Here is a 16,998-nt window from a genome sequence, read left to right as displayed (position 1 = left end):
TTTTCTTTAAATTAAAACGTTTTCCTCACCTGTGAAATCTGAAGCCCTTATTACCATTATCTATGGTTGAATTAACTGCTAAACATTTCGTTTGTTGTTCTGAGTCTTTGCGTGACTGCAGTATTTTCCTGACCACCGATATTTCTGACTCGATGTACAGCAATGGCGCATCATGTGTGACTTACGATAAATCACGTCATGTCCAGTCCAGTAACATATACATCTATCAATGCTGCTGCCTCGCGCTCTGTCCTTCTCTCTCACTTCCCGCTACTTAGCAGTGGGTGTCAGGTTACATTGTGTTGCATTCAATGTACTCGGGGAAAAAAGAGTTTCATACGCTTAATGTCCGATTTGCCATAACTATTTATTGAATTCATTGTCGCCAGCTGGGGTGGCAACAGGGGTGGCGAGGCTCTCGTTTGGGGTGGCAACTGCCACCCCTGCCACCCGGCTAGATCCGCCCCTGTCCAAAATGCAGCCACAGTGTCCAAAAGAAAAAACATAAATGCAATCATTTGCATATTGAGAGTCTACAGAGCCTGATAATCTCCCCACTCTGCTCCTGGATTACCGTTTAAACTTTTGAGTTTATGTMAAATCCACATGAATTAAATGAMAGAAACTAATTCTCTCACTGCATCTTTGATTCATTTTGTCCAGCKGCAGACTGTTAGACTGTCCAATCAGAGTTTCTAAACAGGTATTGTGTAGTTGGTGCTTTTAATCAGTTTTCAGTTAACTAAATTCAAGTCTATGGAACATAAAATGTCACTAAAATCACTCTGTCCTTCTAAAATATTTCAGAAAATTGTAAAAATGCACTGAATTGTATCGAATTGTATCGCTCAACAAATATTGTAATACATATCATATCGTGACCAGAATATCGTATGTCATATCGTATCGTGAAATTATTGTATCACTACACCCCTAATGTAAACGGCATTAGTAATGATGCCGAGACATGTCGGACCTCAGGAGGTGTATGTGGGGAAGGAGACTGTCTGCACGGTGGACGGCCTGCACTTCAACAGCTCCTACAACGCCAGAGTGAAAGCCTACAACGCCGTCGGAGTCGGACCGTACAGCAAGACGGTGGTGCTCAAGACTTCTGATGGTAAATAACTCACTTCTGCACATACAGTTTGGCTTTTGTTTGTGTGAATTTTCTATTTATAAAAACATGACGTACAAAAAGAATAGTGAAGGAGACGTAAAATGAAAGTCAAAAATAGGAAATATTATTAATTTTTCTCTAAGAAAATAAAAAAATAATAATTTTTATCCAGCATAAAAAGATAATTCAATACTTAAGTGTGAACAAACTTTTTATTTGCCATTATTGTGACCTAGTATGCTTCCTTAAACTGGTTAGGATTGATATGTGGCCGATACAAAACATGCTCCTTACATTTTTTACACAAAATCATTCTAGATAATAGGATTTTTGAATTTTGACCTCCTTTGAGTATGAGCTAATTTAGGGCGTCTGTCACTTTAAATCCAAATAAGTTTCTGTTGGCCACACCACCAACTCAGCATTTACACTCACACTTGTATTATTTCTTTTTCGATAGGTTTTGTGAAGATAATTTAGAAATACTTGCTCTTTTGTATAACTGTAAATGTGATTTCACAAACTATAACTTGACATCCAGTAAGGTTGAGGCAGCAGTAGAGTAGAAGTCAGATTATACTCAGATGATATTATGATCTAAGATTATCGCATCAGATTGCGGCAAACAGATGCACGTTTATACTACATTTATACACAGTACATCTGACTTTTTCACAGTTCAACAATCATGATTATATGGTTTCCTTCTTTCTCCAGTTTAGTTTTTTTTTTTCTTTTTGCATCCTGTTTTTGTTAAAACAACTCTCTTTTACTTTGTACGCTTTTCTATGGTCAATTTAATGCCATCATTGATGATAATACATCGGATCCTTTATATTATGTGTTAAACTCGAGGCCCGGGGGCCAATTCTGGGCCGTCATAGGCTTTCATGCGGCCCTTTAGACTCCAGTGGACGTCGTGTGCTTAAGTATTTTTACATCAGTCAAATCAATGCAGTTCTTTAACTGAATATTGTCAAATCTGGTACAGCTGACCCTTCAACAATATTCATGATGTTAATTTGGTGAAAATGACTTTGACGTCCCTGCTTTACATAATGTATTTATTGCACTACATTTATGATTGTATTAAAGATTTAACTGAACTTATCAAATGTCTCCAGCTTAGCAACGGGTCAGCTGGCTTCATTTGATGAAATTTGCCAAGAACCTCATAGAAAGCACTAAAGCAAATGCATATTTATTTTTATTTACACACATATTTAACTTGGGTAAGTTTATTGTTGTCGATACAGTGGCTTGGTTCACCTTTGACCCCACCTCGGCTCATCGTGACATCGTTCTGTCTAATGAGAACCAGACGGCTACGTGTAGCAGCTACGACGACCGCGTGGTTCTGGGGACGGCTGCATTCTCAAAGGTAAGGGTGGTTTTAATTTGAACATTTTCTCTGTCCAGATGATTATATTACAGTAGCTGTGTTTCCATTGACCATATAATTGTGAAATTTGACATTTTGAAAATAAATTTGCTTAATAAAAACACGGAAATTCAAAAAACTCTTGTTTGTTCATTAAAAATTTTGGCGCTACGATGAGGTGTTTTTTTTTAGCTATATTGAAATTGGTTAATTTTGCAAAACTGCAATAAAAACACTTTGTTTTCGCATCACACAAGTCATGTGATCAACAACCAGATGTAACTACTGACAGAAATGACAAAGAAGACGACAACAGGGAGTAATTGGAGTAAAATGCTATTTAAAAACACCAAGTGAACAAACTTTTTTTATTTGTGTTTCTTATCTAATAGAAACACCACAATTTCGACATTAGCACAATATCGACAGAGTTTTGCTCACATCTGTAGTGGAAACAAATGAAAGTTTCCACAATTCTTCCACACATTTCAGGGAAGTCACTATTGGGAAGTCACCATTGATCGCTATGACAACCACCCGGACCCTGCGTTCGGCGTGGCGAGGATCAACACCATGAAAGAAATTATGCTGGGGAAGGACGACAAGGCCTGGGCCATGTATGTGGACAACAACCGGTCCTGGTTCATGCATAACAACTCCCACACCAACAGGTAGGAGTTTATCGTCACCACAAGTAGAGAAGCACAGTAGCATTGTTTTTAGGAAGGTTGGGCCATTTGGTTATCTTTGAAAAGCAGAAGTGTAGGCTCCTGCAAAACCAACAAAAATGCAGAAAGTGGTTTCTGTATTGTCAGTTAACAATAAAACACTTTTCCAGAAGCCATTGTGCAGCGCATACTGCAATAAAACCTGCTGACCACATGTGCTGGAGCTTCATTTGGGTTCCTAGGTAACGGGGCTGGGCTCGGCTAGGTTGCTAGGTAAAGGCGCAGTGTGACTCAACAATCGGGAGGGKTTTGAAATGGCTCGTTTTCCAGACTCCAAAAATTTTTTACGTATTGCTAAAAAATAATCTTTGTGAGGCTCGGCAGCTTGGAAGCTGCATAACCGAGGAGGACCTTAGTCCTCGAAGGCAGGTGTAACCCGCAAGAAGGGTTACTTTAAATACCTTTTAATAGTAGATGGCAATACCAACACTACAAAAGTATAAGTACGTTGGGCCTGATCAGGAGATTCTAAATTCGGGGGAGCCTAGGTGTGAACAACAGAGGAGAGCACACAATGTATATAAAAAAATAGAATTTAATATAAACAACATTTGTGGATCCACATTGTACAAATAAACAAAAATTGCGCGCTTTAAAAAAAAATTTAATAAAAAAAATAACCCAGTCTTTTATGTGTCTGTCAAATGTTCTTTCAAAGTTTGTTTAGTCTTTTCAATATGTCTGTGAAATATTTTTTTGTGTTTCACGGCTGGTGACCAGTCGGGTCACTGTCTACCAGTTCACTTGGTCCTCTGGGCTGGGGCTCACCATCCAAGTTCTTGTAAGGTTGGTCTTGATGTCTCTGGCACAATGTTTCAAAAGTGCACCATAGGAAACAAAAAACCTGACCTGGAAGAAGGTCAAAGTAAAGTAGCTTAAAATTCAGGACGCTAATATCAATAAAGCTTAAGTAACAATTCAAATTTCAAACTAAAAGTGCCAAAGTACATTTATAACACTAAGTCTAACATTCAAAATGTGGATTAGAAACCCGCATTACCTCTGACCTACAGAGAATAGAAAGTTCCTAAGTAATAAGAACACATCACAGCACCATCACATTAACAACGTTGAAATATTAAAACGTACTAATAGAAAAATAAGTAAATTTACATGGAAAAAATACAACATACACAATAATAATGATATAAAATGTATAATACAATTTTATTTTTTATTAAATTTGAACAGTTATTAGGTATTTTAGCCAATTTTTAGTGAATTTACTGGGCCAACGGCTGAGCGCGTGCGATTACTCACCGATGCTTCAATGCTATAAAACTACCAGGGATTTTTCCGGACGTCAGCTGTTAGAAGCTTTTGGAGATCTAATTTAAAAAAACAGATTCACTATTTTGAATTATGAATTCTGAGATACTAATTTAACATTGTCTTACCAATTTCCAGGATTTTTCGTAGAATTTAACAGAATCTTACGGGGGATTCACGGAACAACCGTTAGTTCTCAGCTCTCACGGGAGTTAGACGCAATCTGAGCTAAATCTCAGCCAGCAGTCAAAGGGGCGGGACAATCAACCTGATTGGCTGATGTGAAATCAGACGGTGCCAGTTATTGGTTGTTTAAAATGTCACTAAAAGCAATCATTAAAGGGATATTTCACAGGTTTAAAAGATTTTTAGCACTTTTTTTTATTATCAATATTTAAGAACATATTTACAAACATTATTTTTTTTAACTTAAATACTTTTTAATCTCGTTGTGGAATGAGATATTAAATCAACATCTATTCATTTTACTTGTGTTTTTAACACTGGGTTACACGGGGCTAGGCCCACCTAGGCGTTTTACACTGCTGAATGGTTACCATGGAGATTACAGGATTTCTCAAACATGCGAAAGACTCAAAGCAACAATCCAGGTGTATTTTTATGAGGAAATAACTTTATAACATGATGTAAAACTCAAAAAAGTTGATTTTACAAAATACCACCCTTTCAACCTTATCTAATCTTTTGGCCACAACCTACATAATGCACCAGTTCGATGCTATGAAGCTTACCTGTGCTGTAAACAATCATCCAAAGAAGATGGCTGTTAATGTTAATTTTTTCACTTTCTTCCCTGCCACTGGTAAAACTACAGGCAGACTACAACTTTTAAACAGAGCAGAAAATCAACATCACTGTTCACAGCTTCTCCTTCTGTTCTCTGATTGGTCCAGTTGAAATTCTATCAGAGGAATCCAAGTCAATGGGAGAAAGCTCACACTGTGCTGTGAAGCAGCGAGATTTGAGAGGAATAGTGCAGTTGAAGAACTAGAAATGCTCCCTCCTTTCCTGTTCCACCTTGTTCAAAGTGACCTGCCATCTTCTCTGTGTTTGTGCTGGCAGAGCGGAGGGGGGCATTATGAAGGGCTCCACCGTGGGCATCCTGCTGGACCTGACCAAACGCACCCTGACCTTCTTCATAAACAAGGAGCAGCACGGACAAACAGCCTTCGAGAACCTGGACGGCGTTTTTGTTCCTGCTGTCAGCCTTAACAGAAACGTTCAGGTCGGCTTTTGGTGCCTGGAACATTTTCTGAGAAGTTACTGACATCGTCTGGATCAGTAAACCATTTTTAGGACTGATGCTCATTTGCTATGAGACCAGGTTCTGTAACTGTCTTCAGACTCTGGGAACAACTAGAACTTGATTTAAGAGCCAAAACTACTGAGTAAACAGCCTGAATCTACTTTAAAAAACCTGGATGAATATAAACATCTCTCTACTTGAATATTCTTATCTCGATAACTAAAACTTCAACACAAATGTTGAACTTTATTCAGCTAAAAGTTACAAAACAGCTAGGTAAATTAGAGCTTTACAATTTATCCAGAAAATTTTATTTGGGGAAAGCTAGGTGTGCTAAGCATTCCTAAAGTTAGCAAAAATGCTAACCAAAAAAGATTAGGTTAGCAGTAAAGCGTGCTCACTGACTCAATCCAAATATTTTTTATGAGATTCCAGTCAGGTCTCTGACTGGGTTGCTTAAAAATATTACTTCCAGCGTTTTAAATTCCTATTCTGGCAGATAAAAATACATTTTTGAAAAATATAACAGTTTGTTTATAGTCATTTTAATTAAAAGATGGATATACAGTAGTTTAAGCGTCACTTTAACATTGTAAGCTGCAGATGCAGATAAGGATTGTTTGATTTTTCCTTTCTTATGCTAACTGTCTACGTACCACTAAAGAAAGACAATGACATCCAAATAAAAATAAAAATATGTTTATTCACATTAAAGTAGCCAGAATTTTGACTCATTTCCCAGATTTACAAAAGCAAAGCTGACAAATTGCTCTAGAGCTCAGCTTTAGTTGCTAGTTTACAGGAAGAATTCCACTGGGGTTGCTAGGTTACAGGTGGAATTCCACTTCGGTTGCTAGGTAACGGGCAGAACCTGCTGATTTGTGAAATGGCTGGTTTTCCAGACACCAAAAAGAACATTAACTTGTTGCCTAAAAACATATGTGTGGCTTTTTAAGCGCTTTAACCGTTTTTAGAAACGGATGAAACCAAAATGGCAGAACAAAAACGTGCAAAATGTGAATCCAGCGAAGCCCTTCCAGTGAAACAAGAGATATGTACGTGTAGCCGTCCGCTTGCTGAGTGTTTTTATTTGTTTTCTTCCCTTCAGGTGACCTTACTGACCGGCCTGGAGGTGCCAAAGAATATCAAACAGTAGGAGCTCATTCCTCCTTCCTGTGTGCCCTGGATACAAACCTCTGATGTCACATGCAGACTCACCTCTATGTTTTCCTGAAACATCAGGTTGGGTTCTTCCCATCCTCCTCGAGGTGCTGTTTCGTCTCAGACACTACACATCATGTCATAGCAAAGGAACAAATCTGATTGATTATGGACATTCTTACACAGATGATTGGAGTTATTGTACAGAATTCATGTTTTCATTTTTGTTCCATCCAGTTCCGACTTTTATAACATGAGGATCTAGCCTTGAATAGTAAAGCCAAACAGCTAGAAGACATTCTCACTGTGCAGAAAATAGCTTGGAGAATAGTATCAAAGTTTGCATCAGTAATCATAAAATGGAAACCGCTCAACTTTAACTTCAAACCTTTCCCACACCTCCAGCCTCAACAGCCCTGTGTGAATGATTATATTGGATTTTCTTAGCTGTAAGTCGAAAGCCAGTAGAAGTTGACCAAAAACATTATATAAGTGGTACAAAGATTGATTGAGAAAAATAATTTATAATTTAACAATTTTATTCATTTATTTTATTTTCTTAGCATGGCGTGGGCCTAATACTCTGTCATAAATATGAAACGAAACTGAGTAAATTTTATAACAGCCAAAAGCCACTAAATGAGATCGGTAGAAGTGTCTCAAAATAATTTCTTTCTCCGCTCATCTCTTCGTCTCTGAAGAAACTCAGAAACTCTGAAGCATCTTTAACGTGTCAGTGAAATCCAACTCTACGGAAGACGAATAGGGAAACTGACATTTTGACCTTTTTTCACAATTCTGACTTTAGTCTAGAATTCTGACTTTTTAAATTAAAATTCTGATTTTCCCCTCTTTTTATCAGAATTTTTACTTTTTAACTTTTTTCTCTCTTGTCTTTTGGCTTTTTTCTCTGGATTCTGACTATAATCTCTGGATACTTGAGTTTAAAGTCAGAATTCTGAGGCCTAAGTGAGAATATTTTTATTTCAGTGGTCCTAATCTTCCTCCGTACCCGTCCCGTCAGGTTGAACCACGTCTGCTGCTGCATTTTTCATTAGGGACCAAATACGGCTACCTGGAGAGGACAGTAGCTTAAACCAGACCACTGTGACCTGATGGCTGTAGGATACGTGAAATTACCAACGTCTAAGAACACAACACATCCATGGAAAGGTTTGTTATTAAAAGATGAAGGTGTTTAATATTGAGTTTTATTACATCTACTTTGTTTTTTTTTTCTCTTGTCCCTAAGAACATGAGTGAGAATAGCCTGACCTGCCATATAAAACTGGACTAATGTGTGGATGCAAATCGACAAACTGTAGATACTGATATGTGACTTGTGATATTAAGCATGGATCGACAAGCAAGTTTGCAAACTGTCTGAAAATGTTCTGTAAATAATGTTTTATTGCCTCTGCAATGAGTGATGTTGTTATGAGCTGTAACAGGTCGCCCCCTGCTGGCCAATGTTGGGAACGGCAGCTCTTCAGACATCCAGCTGAAACACTGACTCGTTGAATTGTGAAAATATGTTAAAATTCCCTCCATAATTTAAAATATTTGAGCATTTAATCAGGGATATGTGTTATGTAGATTATGCTTTGAGGTATGTGGTTATTTAATGATGAACTAGTATACAGCTCATATCGTAAATGCCAGTTTTATTTTACACAAACAGCGTGAACGAACTGAAATGCACAACGGAGGAAAAACCTGGTATTTTTACTGCATTCGATCAGGTAATGTTTTTATTAAAAATCATGTGGTATGTTTTGTATTTTCTAAACATATTTATCTTTTAAATGGAAGAAGCCAGTGGAAGAATATGGAAACCTTCTAATTTATGAAACATATGATGATATATTTATTTTCCTTTGTTAAAGGTGTTGTCTAAAATCCCTTTTTAATATTTACATAGGGTAATTACTAATTATTTCTGAAACACGTCCCATTGTTTAGACTTTTAGTGCTCGATGTTTTTCATCTCAAAGCAGCCACAACTAGTCCTATCACAATTTGTCATTTTCTGTCTCATTTTCTATCAGAAAAATACTTGAAATAAAATTATTTTAAGTCTAAATCTGCCAAGGGTCCGAATAACAGATTAATTGTAGTTATTTTCACTAGTAGAGATCGTGTTTAGCAGTCAATACAACACTAATATGATCTTACAAATGCTCAAAAAACTACATAACACAGTAAAATATATTTTTAAACTAAAATAAATATACAATCTTCATATTTTTTCCCCTATGCACAGTACATTTGTCGGAAGGTAGGTTGCTAGCAACGGCAGTGGTGCAACATCGGTGAATGAAAGCTGCCGTTAAAATATAAAGACAACGGTTGCTAGCATTAGGTTGCTAACATTACTAGCAGAAAAATGTCCAAAACCGATATTATATATTTTTAAACCAAAATGTCTGCTTAAATATTTCACATTTATCTCATTCTGTTCCTCTTAAGTCTATTTTTTTAGCTCATAACATCACTGTAGGCAGCAGGGTTGCTAACAATAGCCGCTAGGTCGTTAGCACCGAGCAACATTGTGTTATTCGGTTGCTTTTGGCAACAAACAAAAGGAGTAATTTTGCAACATAAAAAGTAATCTGGTGATTTTTTTAAATTTACATTTGAATTGACATTAAAACGTATGTATTTAACTTTCAAATTTAGCATTTTTAGCATGGCAAAGAGGTCAGGATGTAAGAGTTTTGACAAGTGTCAAATATGTGAGYATCAGCTGAAGGCGACTTGTGTCCTGATTTGCTCCAACCAGTTTCCACCTCAGGGCTTTATTTTTATCAGCTTGACTGCTCAGCTCTGACCCTCCTTTCACCTCCCACTCCAGATCAAAAACCTTCCTGGTGGCTGAATTTACTGTAACCAGAAATAGATTTCAGCCAAGTAGTTGAGCTGGAACATTACATCCATTGTGTAAGAAGGAAAATCTTTCTTTCTGAGCTCCAGATTTTGTTTATTGCGCTCCAACTCCTTACGTTTCAGTGATTTCAGATGATACTTTAGCTACATATTCTTTTCACCTAAAAAATGTTGTGACAAAAAACAAGAATCTAGTAATGGATTTGATTCACATGCAGACTCTCCTGTTTAAGTGTTGTTTTGTATTTGTGCTTGTTTAGCATGTCCCTTTACCTGATACCCACCTATGAATGTCACTTCTTAGATGTAACTCATGTTGCTGGGAAAATAGGACAGTATCTTTTTTAATTTAAAACGTGGAGATATCAAATTAGTTATGGCTGRCGGCATACTAGGACCACTGTAAATAGARAAAAGGAGTAAATTTCTACCAAAATATTAGAAATTTTATAGAAAAAAAAGGACATTTCTAAATTGAAAATTTACAAGAAAAAAACTCAGAAATTTTGTGAGTTTGAAAAGTTAAAATTGGCCAGCAAGAAATCTTATATTTCCTTATATAACTTTGAGATTAATCTAAAAATTTCTGAGTTTTTATAGCAATTTTTTAACTCTTCAAACTCAGAACTTTCTAAGTTTTTTTCTAGAAATTTTCAGAGATTAATTGAAAATATCAGATTTTTTTAAAAGAAAATTTTAAAGACTTTTTTATTGAAAACATTCTTTCTAGAAAATGTTTGAGATTAATCTTAAAATTTCAGATTTTTATTGCAATTTTTTTACTTAAAGCTCGGAAATGTTTTGATTTTTCTCAAAAATTCTAAAAAAAAAAATTCTAGAAAAGTTTTGGCCTTTGAAACTCAGAAATGACCGTCTTTCTTCTTGAAAATTTCTGAGATTAATCTCAAAATTTGTGGGAGGTTTTCTAGCAACATTTTCAAAAAAACTTTTCTCAATACTTTGAGTTTTTCTGAAAAGTTTTGTATTTTCAATCTCAGAATTTTTTTCTAGAAAAGATTCATATCAAAATTTAGATTTTATTTTTTTTTGGTGGGGGGTGTACTTTTTTTTCTATTTGCAATGACCCTAATATGCCATCGCATTTATGTTTAAACCAAACCTGGGTCACCTGGGGACTCCAGTGTGTTTGGTCCCCCAGGTGACCAAACGTGTCATAATGYTGTTCATAACATAGATTTGTTGATTAACAATGGTAATTAACATTAATATTAATTCATCCAGGTTTTGTCATGAATCTTCGTTTCTCATTCTCCTCATTTTGAAATTCAAAAATCAAACCAAGAAGCTGCGTGGAGAAAAGTAACTGACCTCAACCAGCCCAAACAACCCGACCAACTGTGTTCTTTCATTATCATCAACTTTCACATCGTCCCTTTAACATCAAGTGTTTACATCTAAAGCCTGTTGAGGCTGGAGACGAGCTTTGTAAATTCAGGCTTGAGTGTTAGAAAAAACTGCTTTGCTTCTGCTGTCTCCTGTTGTGTATATATATTTATTCATCAAAGAAAATGTGACTTTTTCTTTTTTATTACCTCAATTTTGTCCTCCAGTTGTCCCCTGCTGCCAATGTAAATGTTTTGTACGACTACATTGTTTGTAAATGATGAAAACAGACTCAACTCCATTAATTTTTAAAACCTAAACATGAAAAATACAAGAAACAGCTTTGTCTCCTTTTTTGGGTACTTTATAAGAAGGGAAATAAATAAAGTGGGGTCTGAAATGAATCTGCCCAAGTCTCTTTGTGTTGGCATGTTTACGCCCAGCCACGATTCCCTGCTCAAGATGTCCGACTCTTGAATCCTTCCAGCTATTGCTACAGGTCAGTGTCTTATCAGGATTGTTTCCTCCCGTCTGCTGCCGTTTCTGTCCTGCTCCTTTGGATTAATCCCACCTGAAAGCAGAAAATTTAAACATAAAAAACATTACCTTCAACTTATTTTGTTTCTAAGCGGACTTGAAAGTTCAAGATCTGTGAGTTACACTAAAAAGGGAAGTTCCTAGCATCCAAGAAGTCTGGTTAGCTTCTACTTATTCACTTGAAGGTGACTTATTATGCGTCCTAGAACGGGTTAGAATGGGTATACGGGCAAAACCATGTTCATTACATATTTTGCACAAAATCATTCTTTAAAAAATGACATTTTAGTCTGATCAGTTCTGCATATTTTGAGCTGACCAGCTCCGGTTGCTAGGTTACAGGCGGAACTTTGCTGGGGTTGCTAGGTTACGGGCTGAGTTCTGCTGGGGTTACTAGGTGAAGGGTCATTGCCTGCTGATTTGTGACGCTAATGTAGCGTCATGAGATTTTTTTGTCTCATTAAAACGTTTCAGACACCAAAAAACATKAACTTACTGCCAAAGACCAGATAGATGTTTTTTTAAGCACTTGGGTTGTTTTTAGAAACAGTTGAGACCCAAGTGGGAGAACAAAAACATACAAACATGTTAATTCTGCAGAATATGTCCCCTTTAAGACTGTCATGTTCTGGTGGCCTGAGATGCAAAAAAAAAAAAAAACACCCTGAAACCATCTTCTTACCTTTTCCCTTCACCTTTTGCCTTTGATTTTCTGGATCTCCTTCGAACTGAGGATCAGCATGCCGTTCTTGAACTGACCCACCTGACCAGAACCAGAACCAGAACCAGAGGCTGGTTGTTTCTTTTTGTCTCTGAGGGAAAATACACAAGAAGACAACTGAGCGTCTACTGAACACTCTGCATCAGTCCAATGAAAACATTTGAAACTGCTGTGAAAAGTATTTAAAGCAGGGGTGTCCAAACTTTTTGTCACATTGGCCAAAATTTTAAAGTCAAGTTAAACAATAATTTCTAAAACAATTTAAAATCAGATTTTACCTGTTCAGCAATAAACTAAGCGTACAACAATAAAAATAAACGAAGTAGTCAGACATTTTGTTAGAATGCTTGTTTAAATTATTATATATAATAATTATACATAATTTGAATTATTAAAAGAAAGACATTCATTTTGCTAATTTTTTGTGAGGAAGTCGGCTATAAAAACAGGATTTGGGTTAAATTTTTGTGTATTTAGCTATGTTTAATATATTMATTAAAAGCAGATTTTGGTACCATCGAGTTAAAGTCACTCAATAGATGTTTCTGTATTTACTACAAAACCAAAGAGAATGTAAAAAAGTATGTTAAAAAAAAWAWATATATATTCTATTGCATCAGACATTTTTCATTAGAAGAACATTTTAATTTGTAATATTTTTACCTCCATTTCCATCAACCAGCTGTGATGGCAGGTCAACTTGTGTAATTTTTTAATTGTAGGCCGGACAAAGTCAGTCCAGGAGCCACATATGGCCCACGCACCACACTTTGGACACCCCTAATTTAAATGGTCTCGCTCACCTTTGATTACTCTTCTTCTTTTTCTTCTTGTCCTACAAAGTAGATACATTACAACATGCAGAATTTGATTGTTGTGAAATATCATTCCTCTAGCAGGCCTTACCGGCTGAAGCTCCTCGTTTTGTTTCTGCTTCTTCTCTTTGATTTGTTCCTGCAGCACCTTGTAATTCATGTACTCCTTCTTTGGAGGCTTCATTCACAAAATTAGATGGGAATTAAAGCTGTGAATCGAGATGCTGGCTAGTAATATGCAGTATTGTGAAATGGTRTTTGCCTCGTTGCTGATTTTTTGTCTTATTAGAATGTTTCAGATATTACGCACATTAAAAAAAAGAGGAATAAAATTTTGCCAAAAGATGTTTTAGATTAATCTCAGAAATATTCTAAATAARACKTTGAAATTTCTGAGCTTGAAAAGTTAAATATTTGCTTGAAATACTCACATTTTGACATTAACGTCACAAATTTCTGAGATTTTTGGAGTTTCAAAAGTAAAAGATTTTTGTCTCTTGAAACTCTGAATTTTCAGTTATCTCAAAATTAGATTTTTTTTTCCCCCCCAAGCAGATTTATAACTTTTCAACCTCAGAAATGTTGAGATTAATCTYAGAAATTTTCTAGAAAAAACTGACATTTCTGAGATGTTCCATATTTTCTCTGTTTGTTTTGCCTACTTCCTGCTGACAGACAGGCTCAGTTTAAATGTGCCTGGAAACGGTGAGTGAAGTTAAACTTGGCTGTTAATTCATGACGAAGCTTTTCACATRGGGTCTGATTGGTTTGAATAGTTTTTTCCCTCATAGTAAAATAAATTATTTAATTTTAATTACTTTTTTTGGATTTTYTTATGTCATGTTTATGTGACAGATTTTTGGATTATATGACAAAAAATAAGAAACAATAAATCAGTAAATGGCCAAAAACATTTYCCSAGCGTCTTACTCTGGCTCCCAGCATTATGGCTCTGTCCTGCTCAAAAACGCGCTGCTSCTCCTTCCTGTAGCCCGTTATTCCAAACCGATGGACGTCCAGCCGAGCCTGAGAGGGAAGACATCACAGAGTTTAAAATGATAAATATGAAATACAGCAATCCACACATCACAAAAATATGACACCGTGTTACGGCCATTTTAGACAAAAAGAAAAACGAGGRGTAAATTTCCTACAAAGACTCAGAAAATTTTAATCTCAGAAATKTTCTTGAAAAACAAGGRCAATTTTTAGCTTGAAAAGTTACTAGAAAAAAACTCAGAACGATTTAGATGAATCTCACATGTGCGAGAAAAAAACTTAGAAATATCAGAATTTCAAAAGTAAAAAATGTTCAACTTTTGGACATTTTCTGAGGTTTAAAAGTCAAATGTTCAAGTTTTTCTAGAATATTTCTGAGATTAATCTCAAATTTTCAGATTTTTTTTCTTGCAATTTCGTTTTACTTTTGGAGCTCAGAAATTTTCTTTTTTGTTAGAAAATTTTAGAGATTAACCATTAAGGTACTCCTTTTTTCCATCTACAACGGCCTTAGTACGCCGTTGTACAAGTTTCTTTCTAGAACATTTTTGAAGTAAAAAATTTCCAATTTTTTTCTATAAAATTTCGGCGATTTTTTTTTTACGGGCAAATTATAAACTTTTGGAGCTCAGAAAYTTCCTTGGCTTTTCTAGAAAGTTTCTGAGATTATCTTCCAATTTCTGAGATTTCTTCTAGCAAACTTCCAATATTTTAAAATATTGGAATAAATAAAGAAATTTCCAAATTTATTTATTTATTTATTGGCAAATTTTCAGTTTTTGGAACTCAAAAATGTTCTTGTTTTTTTTCCTAGAAATTTTCTGAGTTTTTCTTGCTAATTTTTGACAAACTCGGAAATGTCCAAGTTCTTTTTTTAGAAAATGTTTGAGATCAATATCAAAATTTCTTGGTTTTTTGGTGGGAATTCAGTCCCCCTTCTTTTTTTCTGTCTAGAATGGCCCCAACACACCCCGAATATAAACTCAGTCGAGATCCCAGTGAAATCAAATTAAATAACGTCACCTTTTCCAAACTGAGCTGTTCTTCCTGGTTGATTTGTTTCTGCTCTGCTTGCCGAGAGTCCTGGCGTGACGAGTGCGACGCCTGAAGGCGATGAAGACAAGAGAAGAAGAAAAGTGATGGAAATAAGAGATGACAAAGGAAACAGGGAAGGTTGTATGGAGTTCATTCAGTAACAAAGTAAAGTTTCCATTGTAAGAAATACATTTTTAGTCAGAAGTTTGTAGCATTAAAAATATATAGTTTTAGTTCAACCACATCACATGAAGCTTAAGTAACATGTTATTTAGACCAACCTGTGGTGATTTAACTGGGATCCTGGTTGAGACCGGAGACTGTTTGGTTTTGATTTTCTTCCTGGGATCCTGAAATGTGACGACCTCCACTTTGTTCTGCAGCTGAACATTTGAATCTGATCAATTAGAATAAAAAAATAATCAGAAAAATAACCTTCAGGCGCTAATCAGGAATGTGAAGATAACCACAGGGCTTCTGATCAATTAAAGTTTTAATTTTTAGCCCTTTTGAAGACAGCTGTGGTGTAAACTTAACACCAAACTGAGGCTCATTTATATGGAGATAGATTGGGGCCATTGAAATTTAAACTGAACATTTATTTTGAAACTAAAAAAAAAACATTGAATCTGAAAAGTGTTTTTTAATTTTTTTTTTCCCAGTTTCAAAATAATTTTTCAGTTTTTTTTTTCTTCTTTTGAACAAACTTTATGGCTCTAATTTAGCTCCATACATTCAGGACATACTTTAAGATAAATAAATTTAAGGCCTTTTTAGTAATAAATAATGAATTTTAACCTTTCAGTTCGGTGTTTGGTTGCTGAATCTCAGCATCTCTGCTGTCTTCACCGTCGCTGCAGGTTTCCTTCACTGCATGAAGTTTTTCTTCTTCYTTTTCTTCTTCTTCACATCGTTTTCGTTTTTTCTTCTTTTGGGTTTTGAGCTTCTTTTTTGTTTCTGATCCTGAAACAAAAATCAAAACAAAGAACATGAAACAGATCTAACTAAAGCCTCAGAACATTATTAACACACTATTTCTTCATTTACTGAAAACGCAATTTAATTTATTTTATTAGGACATTAATCAACTTTAGCACAAGTCATGAYGGTGTAAACMTGAAATTTCATCTTTTGTCAAAAGAAGCCTCATTATGCAACTCACATGACATTAAAAGAAGCAAAACAAACAAAATAAAACATTTCCACACGAGAGATAACTAACAGACATAAACAATCTAAAACAGGAAACAAAACCCTCAACAACAAGCAGTGGAAGACTGAATATCTACAATTAATGTTTACGTTTCTTTTTTAAAAATACAGTTTTCACTGTCAATAGTATTACAAACTTTGAATACATGCTACTAACAAGAGGTTTGTACTTTAACAGCGGGATTTATTTGTAAATTGAATGTGTAAGTATTGTTCTTTGTAACTCTTATTAAAAGTAGCTTTTTTGGTAAATAAAACAATGAGTTTATAATGAAGGTAAATAATAAACTAATAAGTATGTGAATGATCTGAAAGGTAAATTAAAGACCCACTTGTTCACTCTGTATTTGTTTTATTGCCTTCCTGTTGTTTTATCTGTTTTTAATCTGCAATGTTTCATTTTGTCTGTTCAGCCCTTTGAATGAAAGCGCTTTACAAATGAAAACATTAATATTATTAAGTTGTTACTACATCAGTCGGTTTCAGCTAGTTTGGTCTAGTTAAAATACAAAATGAGAAAAAA

The 16,998-nt window shown here is 35.4% G+C and overlaps 2 protein-coding genes across 7 annotated transcripts in view; one reads left to right on the top strand and one right to left on the bottom strand.

Moving 5' to 3' along the window:
• Nucleotides 1-10,223, top strand: part of trim67 (tripartite motif containing 67) — a 55,889-nt gene extending 45,666 nt beyond the window's left edge. For 2 of the 4 annotated variants that reach the window (XM_008397264.1, XM_008397265.2), the window contains 5 exons: nt 982-1,120; nt 2,377-2,501; nt 2,994-3,172; nt 5,582-5,744; nt 6,874-10,223. In XM_008397264.1, coding sequence (XP_008395486.1) covers nt 982-1,120; nt 2,377-2,501; nt 2,994-3,172; nt 5,582-5,744; nt 6,874-6,921 — 654 coding nt within the window. In that variant the 3' untranslated portion in view covers nt 6,922-10,223. The remainder of the gene's footprint in view (nt 1-981; nt 1,121-2,376; nt 2,502-2,993; nt 3,173-5,581; nt 5,745-6,873) is intronic. The other 2 variants (XR_532413.1, XR_532412.1) reach the window with 2 other exon arrangements.
• A 629-nt stretch (nt 10,224-10,852) lies between these two features.
• The window catches only part of fsaf1 (40S small subunit processome assembly factor 1), a 24,001-nt gene continuing 17,855 nt past the window's right edge, over nt 10,853-16,998 (bottom strand). Inside the window, exons 2-10 of one of the 3 annotated variants that reach the window (XR_001776125.1) lie at nt 16,062-16,226; nt 15,545-15,660; nt 15,252-15,332; nt 14,160-14,255; nt 13,321-13,407; nt 13,218-13,249; nt 12,376-12,505; nt 10,982-11,727; nt 10,853-10,932 (exon numbers count right to left, since the gene is read on the bottom strand). Coding sequence is in view for 2 of the 3 variants with exons in the window: in XM_008397266.2 (XP_008395488.1) it covers nt 12,385-12,505; nt 13,218-13,249; nt 13,321-13,407; nt 14,160-14,255; nt 15,252-15,332; nt 15,545-15,660; nt 16,062-16,226 (698 nt within the window). In the remaining variant the exon portion in view is untranslated. Of the gene's footprint in view, nt 11,728-12,375; nt 12,506-13,217; nt 13,250-13,320; nt 13,408-14,159; nt 14,256-15,251; nt 15,333-15,544; nt 15,661-16,061; nt 16,227-16,998 lie in introns of all 3 variants that reach the window. The other 2 variants (XM_008397267.2, XM_008397266.2) reach the window with 2 other exon arrangements.

This window comes from Poecilia reticulata, linkage group LG21 (genome assembly GCF_000633615.1).
Source record: "Poecilia reticulata strain Guanapo linkage group LG21, Guppy_female_1.0+MT, whole genome shotgun sequence".
Classification (NCBI taxonomy): Eukaryota; Metazoa; Chordata; class Actinopteri; order Cyprinodontiformes; family Poeciliidae; genus Poecilia; species Poecilia reticulata.
The sequence above is the reverse complement of the archived record's forward strand: the minus strand, read 5'-3'. Positions and strand labels throughout refer to the sequence as shown.